Source organism: Amblyomma maculatum, chromosome 2, assembly GCF_055883805.1.
Source record: "Amblyomma maculatum isolate TAMU_Amacu chromosome 2, ASM5588380v1, whole genome shotgun sequence".
Classification (NCBI taxonomy): domain Eukaryota; kingdom Metazoa; phylum Arthropoda; class Arachnida; order Ixodida; family Ixodidae; genus Amblyomma; species Amblyomma maculatum.
In genome coordinates, this window is record NC_139345.1 from 129,838,943 (window position 1) to 129,865,015 (window position 26,073).

At 43.6% G+C, this 26,073-nt stretch overlaps 1 protein-coding gene and 2 pseudogenes across 1 annotated transcript; 2 read left to right on the forward strand and 1 right to left on the reverse strand.

Annotated features, from left to right (window-relative positions):
- Positions 1-2,244: 2,244 nt before the first annotated feature.
- Positions 2,245-10,816, forward strand: LOC146199864 (alpha-(1,3)-fucosyltransferase C-like). Its single transcript, XM_084592820.1, has 2 exons — positions 2,245-2,629; positions 10,033-10,816. Exons 1-2 carry the CDS (start codon positions 2,253-2,255, stop codon positions 10,712-10,714), a joined length of 1,059 nt encoding a protein of 352 aa, XP_084448946.1. The 5' UTR covers positions 2,245-2,252; the 3' UTR covers positions 10,715-10,816.
- Positions 10,817-14,738: 3,922 nt separating this feature from the next.
- LOC146199865 (uncharacterized) lies at positions 14,739-18,728 on the forward strand (annotated as a pseudogene).
- A 788-nt stretch (positions 18,729-19,516) lies between these two features.
- On the reverse strand, positions 19,517-20,504 carry LOC146199866 (uncharacterized; annotated as a pseudogene).
- Positions 20,505-26,073: the final 5,569 nt, after the last annotated feature.

Consider the following 26,073-nt stretch of genomic DNA (forward strand, 5'->3'; position numbering starts at 1 on the left):
CCTCCTTTGTGGAACTGGCATACAGCTCATCAAACTTAGCTACTAAAGAGTTATAAGCATCAACGTGACTTTGAGTTAACAGTATCTTCCAGTTAAAAGTTTGAACGAGGTTGTCCAAACAATTGTTATCGATAATTTTTATCGTTCTAACAGTCTGACTTGACGTTTCCCTATCGTGCTTGAGCACACAAAGCACAGTGAAATAATGATCCGCCACTTTTTTTCGTATTACTGCAGCGTTAACGTCAAAATTCGGGAGTCTAACTGCTATATGGTCGATACACGACTGAGTAAGTCTAGTGCCCATTACCTCTTCTCTAGTATAACTACGAATCATATTCTCTATTCCGTATGAGGCAACTAAGTCTAAATAGCACTCAACACCAGGCTTCCTTGTTTCTGAAATGTCAATATTAAGGTCTCCTGCTATTATCAGATTAATTTGATTGTGTCGATTTAACAATTCTGTAAGTTCAGAAAAACATACATCGAGTATTGAATTAGGAGGGCGATATATTGCCAGCACAAAAAATGTCTCGTCTTTGGAAGTGAGTGAAAGGGCCACCACCTCCGCCGCAGAAAAAGCACAGGCGAGTAGAACGCATAAATCAATGGAGCCTCAAATGGGACTCTTTCAGATGGTTTTCAAATAAACTGACACTTTCGGCTTGGTTTCAAGGTTTACGGAACAATACTTTCTAGAATATGCCGCTTCAAGAACCCTGTAATTACAGAGAGATTCACTTTATTTTGTGACGCAATTGAATCATGCTAGTGGATCAAATACTGTATATATTGTGCCTACATTTAAAGTTATACTTTCACCATTGCCCACTTGTCAAGGATCCAAGACGAGGAAGCCGACCGACCACTAATGACAATGATGCTCGAGTCGTCATTGGTGTTATTACGTTTATATATATAACTGATGGTTAGCTGCTAGTGGCTACTTCACGAGCACACGAGAGCTCTATCTCGGCTAACTGGCTTGATACTCCCGGTTCTAAGGCAACACATATGAACAGCGCACCTTTTATCGAGCTTCTGTCACAATTTCTGTGTGTTTGCTGTAATAGGGCCAATCCCCTTAGTACGATATCGGACACGATGAACGCCATCCTCGGAACCGTCAGGTACGTTATAAGTGAGCTCGAATTTATGTGTACGCCGCTACATTGACTGCAGGATGAAAAGGCTAATTTCGTGCAGAACTACAAAACGCATCTTCAACGGCTGCACGCACTTCAGCGTCTTCTGTGTTCGGTCAGTCTTTAGGTCAGTCGCCTAAAGAAATAGCAACAACCGTTATAACACCCGGCGATTGACCAATGCACTTGTTTTTGTAGCCGAAGAGTTCTTTTTGCTTAATTTTACTGTACTTATGAGTAATGCACCCCTTTTGCCACGTTACAGGACAGAACGTAAACATACATGAATCGATTTGCAGTCCAACAATACACTTGTCGAGGAGACCTACGCAATACAAACCAATGAAAACGCACGCACAAAAAGTAAGCATATGAGCACCTAAACGAAGATAACGGGGTGGAAAAACGTTCAGCGGCTACAAACTAGATAAAAATAAACGAAGCCTGTACCCGATGTCACGATTCTTAATCCAGCGTAAATCACAGCGGTTTTTCCTTATATATAAAGTGAATGAAAATACAGTTCCAACTACGACATCAACGTTTAAACTTTAGGAATTTCGACAAAGCGGCTAAGCAAATTGTTTTTTTTTTAATTCTGCGGAGTGCGGGGAAATGCATTTGAATACATTGCACTACAATAATAAGGGATGAGGCACCTACTGTGTATACGACTAGGGTGAGCATTATAGGTGACTAAGTAGCACTTTTATTCTTATTGCCAGGGACATGGCAAAAGTAAAAGGGAAAATTTAAATAGAGTACAGTTTGTGGCTACACGTTCTCTCTAATCAATTCGACTTTGCCGACGCATACGAATACTCGACAAAACTATCTGCAAAGGAAGTAAACCAAACTTTTCTGGCTTTATGTGACGATGCAGTTGCAAGGGGATGTCTTGAATAGGTGAGTCATAGATAGACACATCCGCGTATTTTAATTATTGCCCGGTTGTACTTTGGCAGAGGGCGCACAAGAAACATAAGCAAACAAAAAAGTTGAAGATTGTCGGATTGCGTTTTAAAGCTTCAGGTTATGACGACTGAATCGTAGCCTCACCTCACAAGAAATATTTTTGATGCCCCCAGTAAAAAGTATCATGTAATGTATGATCCTCTCGCAGGCAGTGGGACGGAAACGTGGCCTTGGAAATCGTTTCATCACAGTTTGAAGCCCGATCTGCCGAGGATCCTATTTTGGACTCAAGCCTATGGCATCTGGTTTTGGCCTTTAGAGGAAGAAGATCCTAAGCTCCGGATAACACGTTGCCCCGATCGATGCCATATGAGCAAAGACCGTCGTACTTTAAATATCAGCGATGCCGTGGTCTTCTATGGCTACGACATGAACACAAGCTTCATGCCAGAGCAAAGGAGCCCCTTCCAGAAATGGGTCTTCTGGTCCCTCGAGCCTCCCTGGTCAAATCCTCTGGACACTTTCAGGGGTCTAACGGAAACCTTCAACTGGACATTTACATACCGGTGAGTTCTCTGTGCTTCAGGACTAACTTTAGGAAGAAAACTAAGACGATTTATAGAGTATAAAACATCTGAAATTCCGGAGAGTCGCATGTAGGAGCGGTCCCAGTAAAGAGTCATGCAAGCTTTTATAGTTGAGCGAAGAGGTTTCTGCCCTTGAAGCCGCTACACTGCACCTGGTTGCTGACGGGCTCCCGAGGGAGTTTCTGTAAACCTGTGGCTGCTGCGTAGAGTGATTCGCCATAATATTTAAGCCTACCAAAGATCTTCCACGTGTACATGCCATCATCATCGTCATCTTCCCGCGGCGCCACTGGTGGCACGCACCTCGCTTGTGCATCGAAATAAACGCCAGACACGGCATCCCTTGCCTTGCCGTCTCGACCTTGCCGTCTCGACCTGGCCTTCTTCCACAATATTTAAGCCTTAGTTACGCCTGCGCACTTCAAAGTGCGTGCAGAATAAGGCGCTATGCCATTTTGTTGGCCGCGTCGCCTAAGCATAGTGCATCCCCGTATGTCGCTTCACACCGCGGAGATGGTCGCAAATTCAGGCATAGACCACCCATCTGGCGTCGTTTTATAGCATTTCTGACGCGGTTTGGTGCTGAGGTAAAATTTTCGGACCAGTTAGTTGGTATCTGACCTTTAAAAACTGCTACACGCAGAAAAAAAAACACAGCAACACAGGGCGAGGAAAGGACAGAAGCGCTTCTGTCTTATACCCCCTCAGTTTTCCTGTAATAGTTGTTTCAGCACACAGCTCTTAAAGATGATCAGCGCTATGTCAGTCTCTTTCATTTTCCTTTTGCACATCCCCATCTGCCTTTTTCATGTTCCTCTTGAGGCGCGTTCCTCCTTTTTCGATGCATTTGCCGGAGATGTTCGCGCAATCGCCGCACGCTGGTTGCAGCTTCTGTAGGAGAGGTTGACCATACGTGGATGTACCGCTTGTGCGAAGGCTCGGAGAAAATAACCTAAGGTTCTCTAAATATGCTGTCACTGAGTTCACTGGAACATTTCCCTCGAGTATTAGAAGCCAACAGTTTGTGCATATGGCCAAAGATTCTTCCAAGGATCAACGCGGCAAGCGGTGTGGTGGTGCCCAAGATTTGAAAGCCTGCAAAGCAGGTTATGGTTGTGCCAACTGCGCTGGTGGTGATCTAGCGACTTCCATTGTCTGCTTTCCGTGTGAGTGCCCTACACCGAACAATGCCCTTCAAAATTGTCCCACAACCTAACCAACCGAGCAGCATGTGCCTGGAAGTGGCAGGTTCCCTGCGTTGAAGTTTAATATTTTTGTCCAGTAAACGAACAGTGTCCCTGAAAGACCTGATTCAAGCTAGACGCAAAGGGCCCCTGCACGCGACAAGATTGTTCCAGATGCTTTGAAAAACAGTCCATACTTCTGAACAACTACATCACGACATGAAGGCAGGAAGGACTGCCTCATGCCTCACAAGCGACGAAAAAATCAGCTACCCTGGCCAAGAGCGCGTCCCTGCCCACACCTTTCGTCGTCGTCGTGAGCCAGTGCTTTGTGCAAAATAAGGGGCTCAAAAATCAGTGTGTCCGACTTCCCACTTGTATTAATTGAGAACCCATATACACGCATTCCAATTATACCGCCTGATCACCTAAGAAATCCCTACAGCTAGTGCTTTCCTTGAGTCTACGGTTAGCGCCTTCGATCCATGACGGCTGGTGTTCAAGCTTACAGAGTTGAAACTGCCAACATTTACGTTTATGTTGGAACGGAACTGCGCTTGGAATCAAAGTCGATTAGCAGAAGTGAAAACATTCTTGAAAGGACCTAGTGTTCCAGTAATGGCAGTCTCGAAAGCAGATCTGCCAAGCGGGAGTTCTTCGACTAAAAGCATCACTCATAAAAATGCAGCATAAAGGCTTTTCCTGTGGGCTGTACCATGCTTTGCGCGTGCATGGCAACTATACTTGTTTTTAACACACATGCCTTCGCACGAATGACATTGCAGTCGCGGCTGTTAGGATACAGTTCGGTTTTCGTGTCTCCCGGTATGAGGTGACATTGCATTTTTGCCTGCAGCAGGTTTGTGATGGCTGCCCATCGGTTAGAATAAATTGTGATTTCAACGCCTGTCATTATGTCTGGGGTGACATAAATACGGATTGCAATGGATGCAAGCTCGTAGATGCCATTGACAGTTTTAGCCTTTGTGTTGCCAATGAAGGACGCCTCAATTTCTCCCAACATCCAGCCTCATCCACAGCTATAGAACTGACTGCATGCACCTGACTTCCGGATAAAGTGGTCAACAGTACCTAATGGAATGGAAAATGATCCCTAACTGAGTTTTGTGTTTGCTAGCGACTTCCGTAAGCAGGGTCCGAAAGTCAACCATGCCAACTGGAACAACCGCAGACAGAACTGAGGGTGACTTTCTGTACGTGTCATTGACAAAGCGGTTTCTACTAAGATGGGAGCAGCTACGGCAGTCACTTTACCTGACTATTTCGCGGCTCCGGATTTAAACGTCAGGAACCTTTGCGCTGTGCTGAGAGAGGCGAAGCAACAACTCATGGTGGAAAATGATGACGATTGGCAGTCTTTCCGTCAATATCAATTCTTCCATTCTATGACACACGAACAATGTCTTCAGATCGCAATTGGCCTCTTTCTATGCACGATTAACTGCATTTTCAATGGTGATAAGGTTACGATGGTCATGGCCAGTCGTTTTAGAGAACCTCACCCTCGGAACCCTTTTTGAGCTCTTGCAGTGCGCAAGCAGAAACCTTTACATGCTTGTCAGACACTTTTGCACGTGTTTTTGTACGAGAAAGTTACAGAATCGTCCGCTAATCTCCACCTGTTTTCTCCACGTCTGTTATATTGATGCCTGTATAACGCTCAGAGAGCTTGGGACAGCGCTCAGCGGCTTACGGAGCCGGTGCCCGCCAGGTCCGGATAGCAAAACCCACCAAATGCTGCACAACTTCCCTCTAGAACAAAGTCTATCCAAAGTTACTTCAATCCACTCTGTAAGTCTGGCGACATTTTTTTTTATCGCGTAAGGTAGCATGTCTTGTTCCAGTGTTGAAGCCTGGCATACTGGGCCTGGCCTTGTATCATTCCTGCGTCCTTTACACCCCTGACAAGGCTTTTAACGCTAATCGGGGCGGCTCGAGGTCAACAAAGAGTTCTATAGCATTACCGAAGTGTCATCATCTTCATCAGCCGAACTATACCCACTTCAGGACGAAGGCCTCTCCAATATTCCTCCAATTATCCTGGACCTGTTCTAGCTGCATCCATTTGACCCCTACGAACTTCTCAACCTCAAACACCTACCTGAATTTCTGCCGCCCCTGCAACGCTGTTTTTTCCTTGGTATCGAACTTGTTTCCGTTTTCGACCATTGATTATCTACCTGAATTTCTACCGCCCCTGCAACGCTGTTTTTTCCTTGGTATCGAACTTGTTGCCGTTTTCGACCATCGATTATCCTCTAATGCATTCGCTGCCCATGTCCAAACTTCTTTTTTATTTACACCAGGATGTCATGAACACGAGTAATTTTCTGACACACTCTGCACGCTTCCTATCCCTTAACGTTACACCTATCAGATTTCGTTCCATAGCTGTACGTTGTCCTCAAGTTAAGTACAGCCATTTTCGTCAGCCTCCATGTTCCAGCCCCATGATGAGTACAAGTAAGATGCAACTCTCGGGTGATACTGGCAAGCTGCTAGTCATAATCTGCGAGTACTTTTCAAATACGCTCCATCCCAATCTTTTTTTTCCTGGTAATTGCTCTTTCATTGTCCGGATCTGTGGTTACTACCCGTCCTAAGTAGATATATTGGTTTATAATATCGATACGATCTGGTTTATAGTATGGATATGATCGATAGTGGAGTACCCTTTCCCAAAACCGCTTGATCATTTAGTAGAATAAAGTCTAAGGTTGTCTGATCCTGTTAGCGATTACTTCCGTAACTAGCTTGTAAGAAATATTTGGTAAGCTGATTTGTCTGTAATTTTTCAATTTCTTAATGTGTCTTTTCTTATGCAATCAGATGTTAACCTTCTTTTTTTTCTAATATTCTGGTACCATCGATGACACCTAGCATAGCGTACACATAGTGGCGGGTTTTTCTAGCATGATACCGCCCCCTCCCTTTGTCCTTCAAGAAATCTGTAGTTACCTCAACCTCCCCAGCTGCTTTCTCAAATTTTAATAGTTCTAGACCTTTCTGAACCTCATCCTTCGTAACTCTCGGAACGTAAGACTGCCCTTCACTACTGCCAAACTCATTATTGTCCTGACTACCTTGGCTACTGTATAGATCAGTGTAGAACTCCTAGGCTACTTTGGCCATCTTGTCCATATTAGGGATGACATTACCCATCTTGTTGCTTAGCGCATACTTCTTATTTTAGACTATGCCTAATTTTTTCTTCACTGCTTTATAGCTACCACTGTTCAGCTTGTTCGATTCTCTCTATGTTATGCTTCCTTAAGTCGAAAATTTTGCAACTATTGATTACTTTTGATAATTCTGCCGTTTTTAGCCTGTCTGTTGGGTTGGTAGGTTGCTTTCATACTTCGGGGTGTCTTAATAAAATCTTTCGTCTGCTTAATTTACGGGTGTCCTTTTTGACTATCCTACCACCTAGCGCCGCAGTGCACTCAGTAATGTCTCTGAAGGTATGGTTCCGGAATGAGACGAATACTTCTCTCACCCTGATGCTCCGTGTTCAGAAATGTTTACGTTTTCAACTGATGGGGAAGATCTGTTCTATTCTGTGCTTCATCCTTAGCTTTTTCGAGCAGTAAGGAATTTCACTTACTAAGGTATCTGGCGGCCTTTAATGACAAGACAGTGTTACGAACCGAAAGTTTTTAAAGGTTTTAAGCTCATCTCTCTCATCCGCATTTGTCACCTTTAATAAGCTCCATTTCATCCAAAACAAAGCAGTGTGCATAGGCTCCCGCATAGCGCCACAATGCAAACGAGTAAAACATTTTGAAGTATGCAGACGATTGCCTAGTGACGGCGAATTCGACTGGTGATCAAAATAGAGGTATTCCTGTAAATAAGATTCCTGAAACGTTTGGTAGTGCTAGTGACGCGTTGGGCCTGAAGTGCGCTCACTAATTACAGCAGGAGGTTCCCATCCAGTTCTTTAATATGTGCTTTATAGTTGAATAAACTCGAGTGGGCTGGCAGTACAAGCCATGGTCGAAGAAGCAAATTCTTAACTACCGATCGGCCCATTCCCAGCTCGTAAAAAGAACTATTGCAAACACTTGCGTCTATCTGCTCTTGCAAAGTCGAGCAGGCATCAAGTGCGTGACAACATCCACGCACAACTAAGGAGACTGGAGAAGGCTGGTTCCCCAACAGAAATTGTGGCCTCTGTGCTGGAAAGCCAGATTCGTGAGATGAAATCTGGTGAGCAACACAAGCTAGAAGAAAACGCACGTCCGCAACAGGTGCTTGTCATGCCCTGCTGGCATCAGATCTCACACCGCCTCAAGAAGGTCGGCAGCAAGGGCGTTGTACGGGTTGTAATTTCAGCACCGGAAAAGCTGTCACGCAAATGATGGTAAATGATGTCAAGGAGAGGCATTGAAAAGTTAAGCACATCCAACCACTTGTTAAATGTAAGGTTGGCATGGTGCTCAGAATGTATCTCATCAGACAGGAGGGACGCTGCAATAACGAACCCTTGCTCAAGCATCGCAGGACAGTTCACTCGTTAACTGGTGGTCATCTCGCTGACCACATTCGCTGTTGTTCATGCAAGCCAGTAGTCAAGGCGTTTTTGAAAAGAACACTTGTGATGCGCAGATTAGTACTCAAAAGAGCCGATAAGGCTTTAAAGCTTTCAATATATTTGCCGACATCTTAATAAAGTTATTCATACATACATAACTATTCCAGTGGCCCTTCTGTGGCGCTACGGAAAAAAAGAAACAGATTATCTCAAGGCAAATGTGTTTGGTGAGCCAGGTAGGTGAAGGAAAGTGCACTGAGCTGATGAAAGTGAGTGGTATGGCCATCGTCCCTGCAGCGTGTGTTTCTAATATCGTTAAAAGGTCGCGGAATATTTTTGTGCCACTGCGCCCTTTTTGTACATTAATCACCGTCCATGGAACAAACCTTAATTGAAATTCTGCGTTTCTGGCGTCCTCTTTACCTTTGTACGTTTGTGTTTTAGTGTGCTAGAATAATGTCTCACAATTTTACTGAAGCTAACTGCCCCGGCTTTCCACGCTTATTCAAGCTTGGAAGGAACCACTGAGCTATGTGAAAAACGCGATGTCCAATACGTCAAGCAGCAATGCCTTAAGCTCAGATATGGTGTAAAGGCGACGATGCATTCAACGCCAATTTAGGCACCTTCGTTCTCGGCTGAAGAATCAGAGTAAACGACTGTGCTATGCGACTAGAGTGATATGTCAAGTACTAACGTCTTCAGCTGAGTAGTATCAGGTATTAAGGCTGCAATGTATTCAACGCAAATTTAGGCGCCTTCGTTGTGGCCTTAACTTTTGGAAGAAATGACTGTTCTATGCCACGCGCGTATGAGCCATGTTGTCCAGAAGCAATGATTTCAGCTCAGGTTAGTGCCGAGAGGTGAAATGCTTTCTGGGCAAATTTATCCTTGTTTCCTGGTTGCAAGTTTGGAGGAAACGACAATGCAATAAGCGTGAGGATCAAAATAGCAGCAAAGACTTCAGCTCAGTTTAGTATGTCGTAGTGAAGCCAACAAGCTTTCCGCACTGCATTAGGCGCTTTCGTTCTCAGCTCAAGGTTCGGGGGAACGACCGATCCATACAATGGCAGTGACGGTCAAAAGTAACAACAACCTCAGCTCACTGGTTCCATGTAAGCAAGTAAAATTGCCTTCCATGCCCATTTAAGCTTATTATTAGCTTCGTAACCCAGTTGTTTCAAGCAATGCTGCGAGCAATTTTTTTTTTAATGTGAACTGTAATATAAGGTTTCGCCGGTTGCCTGTTTTTACCCTTGAAACGCTGTCCTGCAGTCAGCTGCGCGCACGATGTCATCTATTTCGCAATGACGAGAACATTATTTCCATTGTTTTTTTTTTATATTCCATATTTCATAGGTGCGCACCGAAGGACACAAAAAGTAACTTTTGAGCAACGATTCTTCACTTCGACGTGCTTCAGCAGAGTTTTATATAGAGCTAATCATGACGTAAAATATGATGTCATCTCCAGATGTGTCCATGTTTGCCTGGATTTTTTTTAGCATCGGTTTATACGTTATGCGTTATTTTAGTCATTGCCGGTTACTGTAATAAAGATATAAAATTATTATGCAAGTAAGCGTAGGTAAAAGAGCTCCCGTTTCATCCACTGTGTCTTTGTCTGGCCATTTCAAACGCAGGCTGGATTCCGACATCCTAGATCCCTACGGCAACTTCACTCTTCAGAATTCCGGTCGCGATATGTACCCCAACGACACCCTGAGGCGTATCTGGCAAAGCAAGTCTAAAATGGCCGCTTGGGCCGTGAGCAACTGCGACACACCCGGCAGACGTGAAGACTATGTGCTCGAGCTGAAGAAGTACATACACATAGATGTGTACGGAGCATGCGGGGACAAGGTGTGCCCTCGCAGCAAGGAGGACTACTGCTACCGTTCTTTCGCCAAAAACTACTACTTCTACTTGTCCTTCGAGAACTGTATCTGTAAGGATTACGTCACAGAGAAGCTCTTCAAGGTACTCAAGTACGATATTGTCCCCGTGGTATTTGGCGGGGCCAACTACAGGCGCGTGGCGCCACCGGGGTCGTTTATCGATGCTCTGAGTTTCAACTCACCCAAGGACCTTGCGCTCTACCTTAAAGAAGTGGCCAATAATTTCAGCCTATACAGTAGGTACTTCGAATGGAAAGGCAAGTATGAAGTGTGGCACTGGACATTCTTCTCATTCTGCGCCCTCTGCCGGAGGCTGCACAGCAAATCCTTCACGGAGAAATCTGTGGTCCCAGACCTACTTCACTGGTGGAACACTTCATCGCATTGCCGGGCTTTTAGCCGGAATACTAAAACTTTTCACGAATGACATTGCTCAATTCAATGACTCTACCTCATCAGCTGCACCTGCACTATACATTTCGCTCGCTGCGTCGAGGAAAAGCAGCATTTACTTCTAAATGCTGGCAGATTGGCCCTACTTCATTGTAGCGTGACCACTGGCTCCAAATCGCAGATTTTCTCAAGAAGATACAGCAGAAAAAAAAAAGGTACACTGACATATAAAGGTTTCCTTTCTGTTCACTTTCTACTTCCATGTACCTTTTTTGCGCTTATGTATGTTCCAAAGTATAGATCAACTTGCTCATCACATGTTCGTGCCGTGTACAATAACTCATTATCATCACTGAAGCTTATCTACAGCAATTGAGCAGTGCGCTGCGAAGCAAGTCAAGTATGATTAGGTATTACCTGGTTCGAATCGAACTGCAGACGTGTGTGTGGCTTGCATTCTCCTTTGTTGATTCGGCGCGCAGGGTATACAAAGGAACTGTATTGGGGAGGGCCATAAATACAAATGCTACAATGAAATATGACTGAAGGATAAAAAAAATTACCAGGGTTCAACGCTGCTGAACCAAATATTGAGCGAAAGCATTAGCTGCGGGTGACAGAGCGTTCTTCTTCGTCTCTTTTTCTTCTTCTTAAGCCCACATATAAAGCCCTGCTTTAGAAAGCCGTATGAGTATGCCTTAGTGGCCTATAGGGGTAACGTGAATGCCAGGGTCCTAGCAGGCTAATTCTGACATAACCGTCCCATGTGAAACGAGAGAACCAAGTTGGCAGCTCTTGCCAGCCCATGTGTCACGTGGGTTGTGACGTCACAGCGCCACGTGGGTAAGACGTAACTGTGGCCGGGTCACACAAAGGCTTGAAAGTGCGAGTAGTGTTGCTGTCGCAATAAAAATGGAGGCGCCAAAAAGAAAAACACTTGGAGGCGTAAGTTGACTCAAAAACGTAGAGCAGGCCGTTCAAATACTCGAGAAACATTTATGCGGACTGTACACACTACCTAACATGTATGTAGCGTAAAGGGCACAGAATTTAATTATGCACTTTGTTCGACATCTGCCGGATTGAAATACCACTGTCTACAAAAGATAGTCTAACAGTTTTGCATGTTCTTGGTTTTCTCAGTGTGTATATAGTGTATTTATATGGCCAACAAACCAGAAAGAATCGGCAGGATGTGCTATACTTGAAGCACGTAACCAATTCGCGGTTTGCTGGCATGCGTTTTGTTCACGATGCCAGCCCATTAGGTTTTGTGGTATAATTGTTATAATTTCAATGTGACGCAGTCGTGAATTGTTGAGGCTAGTTTTGAACGCCACTCTAGTCAACATACGGCACAATGTTTGGTTATGTATTCTGAATGATATGCAGAATTCGCGCCATTGCGGAGAACGTACTGGAACATACGCGATCAATCGGACCCGCTTTGCTTATTAATGAGGTCTGACCGCCAGTGAAATTTCAGGCAAGTTTCTCCAATTCAGACCTGGGCTCAATAGTTTCTCGAAGAATGACTACTTTCGTCCATAGCTGTTTAGACATTGGATCTCTGTGAATGAGACTGCCTATAACGGTTCGAGTTCAAACATCATGTGCAGCAATATATCAACGCCAAATAGAAAACAGTTGCTTCCCTGTGCATAGACCTAATCGATGTTTATTCGTGCGTTATCCTTAAAGTGTATTGTCCCTTCGTTGACTTAATTTACCACCTACTCTGGGGTGAACGTAACTTCTAAACAAAGAAAAGTCCTATGCTAGAAGAAAATAATTATATTATAGTACGTACAGGCATGCCATTTCAGGTTAACAATATTTAATTACAGAACTGAGCTTGACGGCGACACTTGCATGAAGCTTGCGGCTGCGTACTTTATTCATTTCAAATATTAATGCCCAGCGGCCTTTCTTGCTGTCATTAATAAAAGCGCAGTCACTGTCATGTACAAGGGGCCGCAGACTTCGCTCTGGAACAAGAACGCAGCTTTGTCGCCCTTGCGCCTGTTGTAGAAAATTGGTTATGTTTGTGCATGTCGGTATTGATCCATGACGTAAAAAAAAAGTTCAAAACCACGACAACGTAGTAGGGATAGAAACATGCACTACAAGCCCTAATGATGGTGTGCGTTTCGCTTCTTGGTGGTTGGTGGTGTGTTTAGCGCTTGTGGCGTGTGTTTCTGTTCATTCCTTGTTGTCTTTATTTCACGCTCTTTTCTGAGTCGTATAATAGTGTAATTGTTTAGGAACAAAAGAAAAGGAGCTAGCTACGACTGCTAATTCGAATAGCCTTAATAGATTTTGCAGCTGTGAGGAGTATATTATATGATCTATCCCAACAGCCTAAGAAATGATTTATGTTTATGCAACTGCCAAATACAAAAATGTAATGGAACAAAATTAGGCGAGACCTTTAAAAATTATTATTATTATTATTCACGGCGCTCTCTCTACTTGTTCGATAATTCTAGCTTGAAAGTTCCGTTTTGAACCTAAACTTTCACCTGATATCTAAAGTCACTTTGCCGAATGAAATGATGACTGAGTGTTATGAGTTGAATAACTTCAAACATTCCTGTCGACTGAAGACAGCAGAATCAGCTTTGACGGTGTTTATTTGAAGCACATTATGATTACATCAGGACACTGGCCCCTTACAGCTGCTGTCGCTTAAAATATTAAGCCATACAAACCCAACCAGAGAGAGTCAGCAAGGTTATAGCGCTCAATGCAATACCGCAAATACATTAGTCGAATTCATACGCTGTCATATCGTCAGCACACAAGAAACATTCTAAGGAGAAAGCGAGGTATGAATATCGGTGAGGCCGAGTAGGAATATAATCAGATCAAGAAAGCAACCTGAAGGCGGTGTGTTTAATAGTTTGGATGCTGGAAGGAACTAGGAAAGGCTGTCAACTTCAGACCTATGAATGATAAGATCTTTATCAAGTGAAGAGCTGGGGTATATATATTACAACGCCTTCTAGCTTCGAAAATAAGACTGTGTGGTCATTTTTATTATTAGATTTCAATAAATTTGCAAAACGAAAATGAGCTTAATTTTTTTTATCATTGAACGCAAATTTCAGTTGATAATATTCCCTGTGCAAGTTTCTCTGTAGAGGCGGTGCGAAAACAGAACTGACAAACAGGAAAACGTTTTCAAATACCTATGTTTTCTCAGTCTAACTTCTTCGTCAATTGATAACTGGGGTACTTGGAGTGTAAGTGTTAAATTGAAACATCTCCATTATTCTGTACCCTTGAGTAACTATCCACGATCAATTCAATTGGGAAAAATGCGAGTCTTGAGGGCTAGATTAGTCGAGTGCGAAACTATGCTGCAGCAAAGGTGTCAAGTCAGTTTTATATACCTAAGCTGTATTATCAATGACAGATTGCTTCCTCTTCGACTATATATGATATACTTTTTTGAGATGCAGTTAAATATGAACAGCACACATCCAAAGGTTCTTTCTTTTTAGAGCGATTAACAGACTTAGTAACTTCCATACTAGTTACACTTCAAATGCACCAGCAGTTTTCTTTTGCCATGTTTACGAGACGCCACTGCCAACACTTTTAATTTTGCGATCATGTAGGATAATATTGTTGCGGGAAAACTTCACTATTTCTTGATTCTTTTCGGTGCTCATGTCTTGGTTAGTGATAATGAAAACATATTACAGTCTTCTTAAATTATTTCCCTTTAGGTTAAAGGGGCTAATCTTACCTTACTCGTAGAGAGTTTATTTTGAGCATTATATTTATTCAAAAGCGAGGGCATTTTAGACACACTTATCCCGGTTGAACAGCGTCAGCGTTGTCGCCGTTGAGCATGTAACAGCATAAGCTCATCGCGTGTGTAGGGCTGGTGCAATATTAGCCCCGAGAAGTTTGAGTGGCGCCCTCTGGTAGTCAACCCGACGTGACGTCACGGCGAGGACTCTGCGCGCCGACCGCACCGACAGCCCGGCCGGCCTGGCTCTTCCGTGTTGCATAGTGCGGTCTCGGTTGTTCTTCGTCATAAGAGCGTTATGAACGACAGCAGCGATAGAGTCTCAGGTAAGCAAAACTATGAAAGCATGATCCCTATCGCTTTCAAAACACGAAACGGGGCTCGTCGCCGCGAGCGCGTAGATGTAAGCAGACGCACGTGTGCCCAAGCGCTCGCCGCGACGGGCACAGCCGATGCCGTCGCTGAGACGGGAGCCTTCATTTCTTCGTCCCTCTTGATGTGCAGTAATGCCGGTTTTCTTCATGTCACTGTTTGCATGGTTGTATGGTGAATGTATTGTTACATCTGCGATGCGATAATTTTATATCGTTTTGATGTAGACGTTGCTGCGAGCGCGCAGTCGTGCATTCGCCTCGCGCTATCATACTTGTGCAGGAATTTTTCATTCAGAGAGGATACCGAAGAAAGCTTTGCAAGACTAATCTGGCTTGACGAGCATTTCTGAATAGCAATTACACGTTATCTCCCAAAACCAACGTGCATACATTAACATTTTTCACTCGTTGATTGACGAAAACATGATGAATTATTAACCGTACCATCGACATTTCCGCCAATCCGTTCGCATTTGCGTGCTGCGCCGTAGCAGTTTGTGCTTGGACTGTCTTCCGGGTAATGCTAATTTGCGAATGATTTTTTTTTTCAGTTGCCCTTCCACTGAGCAGCATCAATTGCTATGTGGACAAGGCGTGCGAGACGAGTCGCTGCCTCATCGAAGCAGAGGATGTGTATTACGCAGGCCATGTAGTTGAGTGCTGCGTTGAAGCTGCAGAAAATGGTAATGTGAGATTTCTGGCGTTTGTTTTACAAACCACCGCACTCAACAATGCCCCACATGAAGTGAAGATCAGCGTGCGCAACTCGGAGGTTGATCGAGCCTGCTGCTCCTGCAAAGCAGGGTATGATCTCTCTACGGCAGGCTAGATGCACGGAATTTTAGTATCTGGTGGAGGGTAGCCAAACCGACAGTTTCTTGCGTTGTGTATATTATTTATTCGTACAACTTGTAAAAGTTAACAATGGCCGGTGTAACGACCCAAAGTGACACATATGGGCTGTTAGCTGCTCCGTAAAAGAGGGCTGTGGATTAGTAGTAGTAGTAGTAAATCACGATGAGTACTGGGCGCCTTTCGCGTTCCGCCTCCGTCGAAACGAGGCCAAATGAGCTGTGGAAAAAAGCTCAAAGCATTATTTTAAGCAATCGACCCTTCTATGTGCAGGCATGCTCTAATTATTGATTGCCATATCATATTAACAACTGAGTGCCTTTTGCAGTTGAGACAATATGTGGTTAGGCTGAGGCCTCTTCAAAGTGCTGGTTTGAATTTTGTTTTTACAGAAACTACAAATGCAAACACATTGTTGCTGTTTTGCTACATATTAATGCAGCAAGAACATTTGACAAGTTATCATCAACAGATCAGCCACAGAAGTGGGGCAAAGCCCAGAAGGACCGGATAAAAGAAAAATATGAGCCAAGAGTTATAGTCGACCTTCCATGTGCAAAAAAGGTACGTGAAGAGTCATGTTTTTACAAAATTACATGAATTACAAAGAGCTATAAAGTAAGCTGAACTTGTTCTGAGAGAAAGGGCAGTGCTGAGTGGTGCAATATGTACTAGGGTGTTCAAGTTTTACATGGCAAGCCATGTATTTGATGGTTGGCATCAAATCTGTGTAGTCATTTATTACATCTTTCTGGTCTAGACCTTATACCTGGCTCTTTTCGTTTCCAGGCTAAGATCAAAGAGCCTGCTGAATTGAAAGGTGACATCCTTCAAAGACTTCTGAACAATTTAGGCCATGTGTCTGCAGCAAAGATGCATTCGGAGAACGCCGCTGAAATAGGTATGCAAGATTATTTTGGATTTTTCTGGGCATATCAGCACAGTATACTTAGCAACTGAGCCTAGTATGAAATAAATCCTTACAGTCAAAAGTTTAAGTGCTGGAGGTGACTGTCCAGGTACTTCACGCTACTTTGCTACAGCCAAACTTGCTAGTGTTGCACAACAGCTAGACAAAGTAGGGCTGCCTGATATGGCCAAATTATAGTATGTTCTATGCACAGACATTCAACACTAGCAGCAGTAAAATGTCATATTCATAAGTATCATAAATACAGTTCTATATGCAATTAGGATTAGTACCTTAGTGTGCTGGAATGTTTTTCCGATTTAAAATTTGTGCCTGTATTGTAGTTGATGTGTAACTGCATATTTAATGTTTTTAATGATGAACATGCATTAGTGATGCAGCAATGTTAGTTGAAATGTGAACACGCTGTTGAGGAACAAGCAGCTCTCCAGCATACACAACATTCTAGTTCTCGTTCTAGTTGGTGACCTGTGAGCACACACAGCCACCTTTAAATGTCTGTAACTCTGAGCATTTCTAGAGACTTCACCCTTCTGGTTTGGACATTTTCCTCTGCAATCAGAAAAATGTAGCTCATATATTTTCCCGTCAATTTCCTTGATATGTGTGCCAAGCAAGCGCCAGATTTTCATACCTTTGACAGCGTAACAGGTTAATGACGCTTTTGGTTCTGGTAGTATTGATGCCATAGTGGGTTCTCGTTCAGCTGCCACCCTCACCATTTTATCTATTTCCACATGGCACTTGCATTAATAGCAAGAATTAAATCTCTGTCAATATGGACCAAGTGTGCACTGGCGAACACACTCATTGTTACGCGAACTGCTACATAAGTATTCCCAAAAGTTGAAAGCTGGAGAGCTGCTGCCATAGGTTAGTTGGTAGCACATCGCGACACATTGATGCCACTTGCAGAACGGGGTTTTTCCTTTTCAAGCATCTGTCATACTAGAAATGATTAAATTGCATACTGATATTTAAGTAGAAATGCAATTCTTTATTTAAGTTCTCTACTGCTTTCCTAGGTTTTGGGGGCTGTGTGCTTCCTTCATACACATTTCAAATGAGCTTTTGATTTCATCAACCTTGTTTTCTCTGCAGCAATATTTGTGTTTTACTATAACATCCTGTATTTGGGTGTGGGTAGTAAACAAAAATACTAGTAATTAGCAAGAATGTCCATGTGCATTCTATATGTATTACATTAGTGTACTGATGCCATTTCATTTGTCATACCTCTTAGGAGTCGGTAGACTTTCTCAGGTGTTGCAGAGTTTTATATTTGTGTGGCCTGCTTTCTCTGCAGCTGTAGGAGACTGGGCTGAACAGTCTGAAGTCTATGAGACAGAATCAAACGACTTGACTCTGATGGGTACCTTGCATGAACTGAGGAGGTTTCTTGGTGGAAGCTGTGATGTAGAAAAGCTGCTCGAACACCTACACAACGCCAGGACCTGCGAAGATATTGCTGCTATTAAGCTAGCAACAAGAGAACAAGCAAAATCTGGCCTCTGGTGGCACCACAGGGTGGGAATGATTACTGCCTCTATCGCATACAGTGTTTTTACGAGAGTCAAAACACTGCGGACCAAGATGGGCCCACATGACTTGAGACCTCTACTAAAAAAAGGTCATGCGGCAGACTTACGTCCGCACAGCAGCAATGTGTCGTGGCAGCATACTGGAAGACAGCGCAAAACAGTGCTACATTCAACAAAAGCAGTCAGAACACCAGAATTTAGTTGTGAGCAAGTGTGGACTGTTTGTTTTAGAAGGACGACCCTATCTTGGCGCTAGTCCAGATGGACTGGTAGAGTGTCAGTGCTGTTGCAAGCGTGTCCTGGAAGTGAAGTGCCCGGAGTCCTTGGAAAAGTTCTTGCTGGAGAACACTGAGAAGAACACAGACAAATCTGCAGTGAAAGTATTAAAACGTGCAAGCACTTACTTTTGCCAGGTTCAGGTACAAATGGGCTTGACACAGGTTAAGAAAGGGGAGCTATTTGTATATTTGAATGATGAGAGCAACACATGCATCCCAGTTGCATTCAATGAAGAGTTTTTCAGAGATGTAGTTGAGCGGTCCTCCTACTTTTTCGAAGAGTATGTTCTCCCACATATTCTGTGTGCATAATAACACTCCACTGTGTGAGTTAGTCACAGCTTTGAAGCCTCATTATGTGTTTGTTGAAGGAAGGACTGAAGATAGTTTGTTTGTGTATTACTTTCCTGTGAAACATGTGCAATATATGTGCAAATCATAAATGTAGAAGTCAATCATTTATGTATCTGTATTTTATCTACGGCGCATTTTTTGGTGTTCGCCACATTTTTGTGTAATGCAGTCAATCCTGGGTATATCTACCACACATATACCATTGGGAATCCTGTATAAAAGTGTTGGGAGTGCCATTTCACCTGTCATGCACTATATATCGAATCACATGCTGCACTTCTGCAAGTGGCATTTCTAAGAGCGTGGAGACAGGTTGGCAGTATGGCATTGGGCACCTGCTGGTAGTGTTAGCGCTTTAAAACCTTGTGACAAAGTGAGTGTGGGGTACGTGGATATATTCAGGTTTGACTGTATACCTTTTGTGATACATCTGTGATATAACGCAAAACAAAGCAAACACGGTTTGAGGGGTAACTTCAGTCCACTAGGTAATGTTTCTAGAGGAGGAGCTGTCCAGGCATGAAATACAGTCCTTGTTGAAGGGTTGGCTAGTGGGCTGTTCGCTTTGTTTGGTGTTTTCGAGGATCCCATCTTTTTGCCATGGATCTGTGAAAAGCTTTCTTTAAAAAAAAATACCACATACTCAAGGCCAGAAATTTTTACTGGTGACATATTGTTCAAAATGTTACAAATGATGCTGTGATAGAAATAAATATTTTACAAACATGTGCAGCATGCAACATCGATCTGTTTACACAATACAGTCAAGCTGATTGAACTTATGAGCGGAAAAGGAATTTGTTGCCTTTGAACAAAGGCTTTGATAGGTTCACTGTGCCAGCAATTACAGTGAAGATGTTGTCAATGTATGGCAGGAGGTCAAGATCAAACCGATTCCTCAAAATACGAAAGAGTTTCATCCTTTGGATAGCTCTTTCTACATGCACACGAGCACTTGCGATGGACTGATTATCTCTTGCTTCCTCTGTTGTCAACTGTTTTTCCATAAGGAAAGGAGGTCTGATCATCTTGATATTTTTTTTCTCTACAAAGATCACCGATTAAAAAGCCTTTATCCACCATGACACTGTCAACATGTGGTGTACACTTGTCTAGCACTTTGCAGTGTTTTGTGATGTGCGTGTTCGATGCTTTCCCACCATATGCAGGACTTATATAGCTAATTAGACCGCCCGGAGTCTCACTCACCAGCACCTTTGCTGTGTACGTGCGTTTGTAATGGCTGTAAGCAAGCAACCGCGACGTAAGATCTTTTGGTCTTTCGATCTCGATTTTGGTGCAGTCAAGCACCATTCTGGTCTCTCTGTAATCTTTGAAATAGGTTGTGAGGCAGCTGACCACACTAGCCTTTTCTGGCCAAAATACTGCGTGCTTTAGGATGCTGGCCAGTATCACAATTGACTCCCTGAACAAATTCGACACAGTTGTGCGGTGAACTTGAAATAATACAGCTAGCAGTGAGAATGTCAGATCGTGATACAGTTTCATGAATGTAAGCAAGACAGCATCCTCATTACTTAGACAGAAGCTGCGTGTTGTCTGCAAGATGCGTGCCTCTGTAAACAGTTCCGTGATGTTGTAAAACAATTCAAATGACCCGATGCCTGTCAGCACAAGTAAACCACTTTCATCGGTGATTTTTGACACTGTTATCATCTGTTCTCGCTTGAAGATGCCATTTGTGTTGACCTGGATTCCGGCGTCTTTGAAAAGCTTCTGAACTTCATCAGTAAGTTCTGAAAAAAAGTACAAGCTCTGTCAAAAAAAAAAAATACAGCTGCAGGTAAAACAGGAAGACATTGTATAAAGCTGCATCAAATACCTTCAGAGCTTGCTGTGTGTTGGTCAGTGCTCTGTGGTGGAACTGCTGAAGTATTGAAAACAACAGCAGAATTAATACAGGTCATCTAAAATACTCTTTGCATGCACGGGATATAACTGAATTTCCGTCGCACAGCGAATTTTTTTTTTTCCGAAATACTACAAAGACCTCATTGAGCACCATGTGAAGAGGACGAAAAATGGTCCTTGTTTCAAACTGGCCAAATCTTCTTTGTGTCTATTCTAAAGGTAAGATTGTGCCTATTTAGAGTGACAGCCTAGTTTAGCTCAAGTGCAGTATTTTTGGCTACATTTGTTGATGTGGCTAGCTAGACTTTGTATTTCTTGTGTATTACTGATGAATTACTTGTGATTTCATTACTTCAAGGATATGTTGTACGAAGCGCTCAGCTCAGTTACTGCCAGTGACAATTCACTGCTGTGAGGCAGTATTCGGTTTTTGTGGTCAACATTAGTGATGAGGAGGTAAAGCTGATAAATGATAACGTTTTGTGTCTATTCTTGCAGTTCAGTTTCATGGTAAGCACTGAATGCAATGAAGGCAAATATAGTTTGCAATTCTGTTCCTCAACGCTCAACAAAAAAAAGTAAAGAATCATAGCTATGTGATTCATCACATGGCCATAGAGTATCAATATGTAAACACACCATCGCACTCCATAACTTGCACTTCATCCTCTGTTCGTGCAACACGGTCCGCGGAAACGGTGCTCGAATTTTCACTGCTATCCCAGTACTTGTGTGCGCAGAGCTGGTATGGCTTTGCGCGAATGCCTCTTTCACCTGGATTTGGGATACAGTGGTACAGGCCATCACCTCAAAAAAACAGTGAAACAAAGTCCTAATGCAGTTCAGGCATTGTCTCAGAAGAGCGGTGACCAGCTGTACATCACGGACTCTCTAAAGCAAGCCCAGCACACAAGTCGGGCACGTAGCTAAGACAGGGTTCTACGGACTCTGGGCAAACCATTCCATATGACAAATCTTACTGCAATGCTCTCTGGGGACGCGTTATATTACATCTTCGCGCAAAAAAATAACACCCAAGCAAAAATCCTACCTACTTTGTGCCGATTCTGAGCTGCGTAGTTCACCCGCACGCACCGCCACTATGTGGATTGTATCAGATTTCGCACATGAATGAGCACGAGAACACCACTGCCGTGCGACATATGTTACACCAAGTTGAAGCATAGCCTCGGCTGATCCAACTTGGACAATCCGCTACTGCCGAAACTATTTTCCAACGTTTAGCCCGCTTTAATTAACTGTCTGAGCATGCAATGACAAAAATAAATTGAGGAAACAAAAGCTAGAGCAAGGTCTGATTGACTTACGTCTCCGCTTCGACGATCCCGGGAGCGATCGCCTTGCATCGCATGGACGTACAGGAAGGTTGACGGACGGAACAGCTTCAGGCAGCAGCTTCCTATACTTGTACCCTGATAATTATAAAAGACTAGTTGGCAAACAGCATGGAAAAGCGTCGCTACACAGCTTACCTAGTATCTTGTAGACCGGGTACACAAAGTCTTCCTCTTTAAAATGCTTGCTGCACACAACAGACGATGCCGACGGTTGCTTTCCCATTCTTAACTTTATTATCCAAACCTTCTTCATTTTGGATGACTTTGGGTAGAAGTGAAAGCTTATACCGGCTTCTCTCCGTGATTTGCACTGAGGCACTGAGCAGTAAGTAACCATGATTGCGTACTGGCGAGCAAAAACGAACGAAAGCAGCCGGCGCGCTAGCAGAGCAGTGCTAGCAGTCCGGCCGTGCGGCTTCCGGAGAGTCCTCGCCGTGACGTCACACCACGGCGATTGCAGCGGCGCCAGTGTTCGTTCTCGGGGCTAATAAGGCTCACTCGGCAAGCGAGTGGTCAGTCGTCACTGGCGCTGCACCGAGCGCATCGTCGGCTGGGTCGGGAAGTCTCACAGGCCAGTTTCAGTTTCTGCCTGTACAAGCATCTCTCGAGTCGGTGTCGCCGTCTCACAGACGAATTCCCGGCCGGACGTCAACATTTGATCAATATAAACGAAGTTATAAACTATAACATCAACTTGGTCGATGTTCTTATTCGACCTTGAAACTGCTCCGTCCAGAATTGATTGAGGCTGTCGTTTGAGGCGCATATGGTGCATATTCTTTGGCTCGGGGTCATTTTGAGAGAATAATTCTGCGCCCGATATCTCAAAACGCGATGCCGATTTTAAGGTGTTAAAAACTGGGTTAGCTCATCATATTAAATGCTTGCTATTCCTCTTAAAATTATTTTTCTGTAGTTCAGTGGCTTAAAGGCAATCAGTCAGTGAGGGTAAACCAACATTTTTTTTTTTACCACCTAGAGCAAACAATTCTGTTATGCCTTTTAGGATGTATCAGAAAAAAAAATCTGTATAGATTAAAAGATCATCACCCAGCATATAATATTGTCACCTGGCGTCCCTGATGTTCTTAGGTGGCGCCTTGAAGCAAAGGACGCCGAATTTGGCTCGCGTGCTTGTGCGCGGAACTTTGCCTGCTGGTACAGCTTCATTCCGTCGTTTTAGTCACGTCTAGCCCTGTTGTCCGTGACAATATGTTGATCTTTCCTGAAGCTTCGTATTCTAGGCCATTGTTGACAGGTCAGAATTCTGTGCGCCATGCATAAGATTGTACGGAACACAAGAGTATCCAATCAGATGCATATATCGACTGCACAGAAGAGAAGAGTAACGAGCCTGTCGTATAGGAGTCTTGTGTAGACGAATTCTTAAATGGTAGACCCCATGTGAGTATTACGTTTGAACGGCTGTGTCATCTTCTGCCACTGCATTTGGGAAGAGATACAACAGCAAGCGGACAGGAGAGTTTTTAAGAAACAAGCAGCAAGTGTAAAGGGCTAGGGTCTCATGAAAACATGGTGACTTGAGCGACCACAGTTCAGTGCATGATTCGCACGTGTGGGAGTTTTTTTTAACAAACAGGCAACTGATGTAAAGAGCAAGGTTGAAATTAAAACGCTATGCCTAGACCTATCACATTTCCATGTGAGTTCCTTGGGGTGGCGGCTATGGCAGGACTAAACTACCAAATAGTTGTAACTTCTTGGACACCAACCCGCAAGCATGTTGATTGACATTCAGTCCCTTATTTAAAGGGCGCAGGTACAACTACAGACCAGCGTGGTGGCACATGGATGGACTCCCAATGCAGAAACAGCCATGCGCTTTGTGATGTCAACATGCATTATTGAGTGAGAGGTGGTCGATACTAGCCCGGAGACCTCTGCTACTTGGTTTCTTGGTAGAACGAGAGGAAGATGGCTTACACGGTGTGAAAGAGCCCTGAACAAGGGTGGAGTAACTGCGCAGGTCGAGACAACGTTTCGACAAGTGGACAAGTGGCTCGGACGAAGTCAAGTCCATTTGTCGAAACGTTGGCTCGACCTGCGAACTGAGGCTTCCGTTCCTCTACCTTTGTCTATTTCTGTGACGCTCCGTGTGTAACCTGTGTGACCCATCGCATAATTAAATGTTAGCTCTATACTACTACAACTTGTTGAAGACACTGTACCGTTTTATGTATTTCTGTGCAGCTTTCAGTTTCATGTGGCATCCTTGGTCATACACTCAACAGTATACAGATATGAAGCGCGGTGCTAGGGTCCCAACATTTCTAAACGGTGTCCTCGTTCGGGGAGGATTCCCACAGCTGGATGCAAGGCATCGCTTTTTTACATGGGTCCATTTCAAGCAGTCAGAAAGAGAGGTCGGAATTCATTTCTCCTAAGGGACGGCCGCATCTTGAATGCATCTAAATTAGTCCGCCTACCAGAAAACACTCTGACTCTGCACCGCCCTGGGCACTGCCTCGAAACAATGAGCCAACTGGTACCGAAGATTATGCAAAACCAGCACCAGCTGAAACGATGACATCTGAACCGCATTCTACTCCAGTGGTTGAAGCAAGCTCAACTCCTAAGCAAAGAAACGACAAAAGACGAGTGCAAGACAGCGTCGCCCACCTGACATACTTCCATACTGAATTTACTATTTTGCTTCTCGTGCGTACTGTGCTTTTACGTGTGTTTCGTACTTTTTTTAAAGCGGGAGGTGATGTTGTATCCCGCGCAAGTTTCGGTTTCGCTTTCTATACAGCCAGTGCTATCATCATCAGCACTTTCTGCGCCTGTTCATTCCCTCCGTCCCGGAGTGCGTTCCAATACCCCTCGTTCTCTGACAGGCGGCCACAGACGATTCCAAATGGATATACTGCGAGTACGAAGCGGTCTTGTTCTGTGGTCCGGTGTTCGCTCCCTTTTTCTGTCTGCCACAGAACGAACCGAGCTTTTATCATGCGACACTGTACCACATCAGTCTGTTTTTTGCTACATTTTAGCGTCTTTTAGGCCTTAGAATTGCACGTGTATAAAGGACATTTGCGCACATTAGATGTAGGGCATCGCAAAATTACCAAACCAAGGTGAACCTGACTCTCATTACTTGTTTTCTCTACTTATATCATCTGTCGCATTCCGTACGTTGATCACAATGTATGCCGCCATTTACTGCTGATGATGAGCAAGTTCTCACAACAGTAAACAGTGAATCGGACTATGGGATGCCAATATACAGTATAATTTTCATTTTCAAATGTTTTTTATTGGCAAAGCCTTAATATCAGACGTTTCACTGATTTGTTTCAGGAACAAAGTGTTTATAAGTCGTCTTGAAAAACAGTTGTCTGAAATATTTGCTCCAAGGTTTCGTTTTCTTGCATTGATTTCTTTTCATTTCTTGCGTGACACGAATAATAACATACGCAATGAAAAAGCATAGACTTGAGAGATATGTTACATCAGCGTCCCAAAAGACGTCCTTTCCAGAAAAAAAATTGTCTTGGCGAGAAATATGCGCCACTAGCTAGCCAGGTGGTAGCTTGCTTTTAAGGCTTGTAAATAAATGTGCGTAAATGATACCTTTGTACACACCTTTCACCGGCTAGTTTTGGAGATTTTTACCATTTGTTCCCGAAGCCAATAAATAAATGTTAGCCAATTGTTAGCCGGAAACCAAAACAAACTAACATCTAGGTTGCGTTACTCTTAACAGCCTCCAGGGTGTTTGCGACTAGGGTGTTTTATTTATTTTTTTATTTGTTACAGGAATGGCTAGATTCATTCGGACACCTTGTCTATTCGAAGTGACTTCAAAAAATATTGGGAGTTAAATGCTTTCTCCCTCCTCAGTTATGATTCAACCCCATATGTCTTCGTTGTTTATAACATTTACCAATTTTCCGTCTCAGTCTAAGAATTTAGAGCATATCTATGCCAGTTACGCCATTCCGCAAACAGTGCCCTCGCTATGGCGATCTGCTGCAGCGAACCAGGACTGCTGCGAATGGAAATATTCAACACTCACTGAGGGGACTAAAATGTTACATTGAACCCTTATT

What these genes read in the sequence shown, in the direction of transcription:
- LOC146199864 (XM_084592820.1), top strand. Translation starts at nt 2,253, where the DNA reads ATGTATGATCCTCTCGCAGGCAGTGGGACGGAAACGTGGCCTTGGAAA. An exon ending in AACTGGACATTTACATACCG is followed by an intron (nt 2,630 to 10,032) that starts GTGAGTTCTCTG and finishes TTTCAAACGCAG; the next exon opens with GCTGGATTCCGACATCCTAG.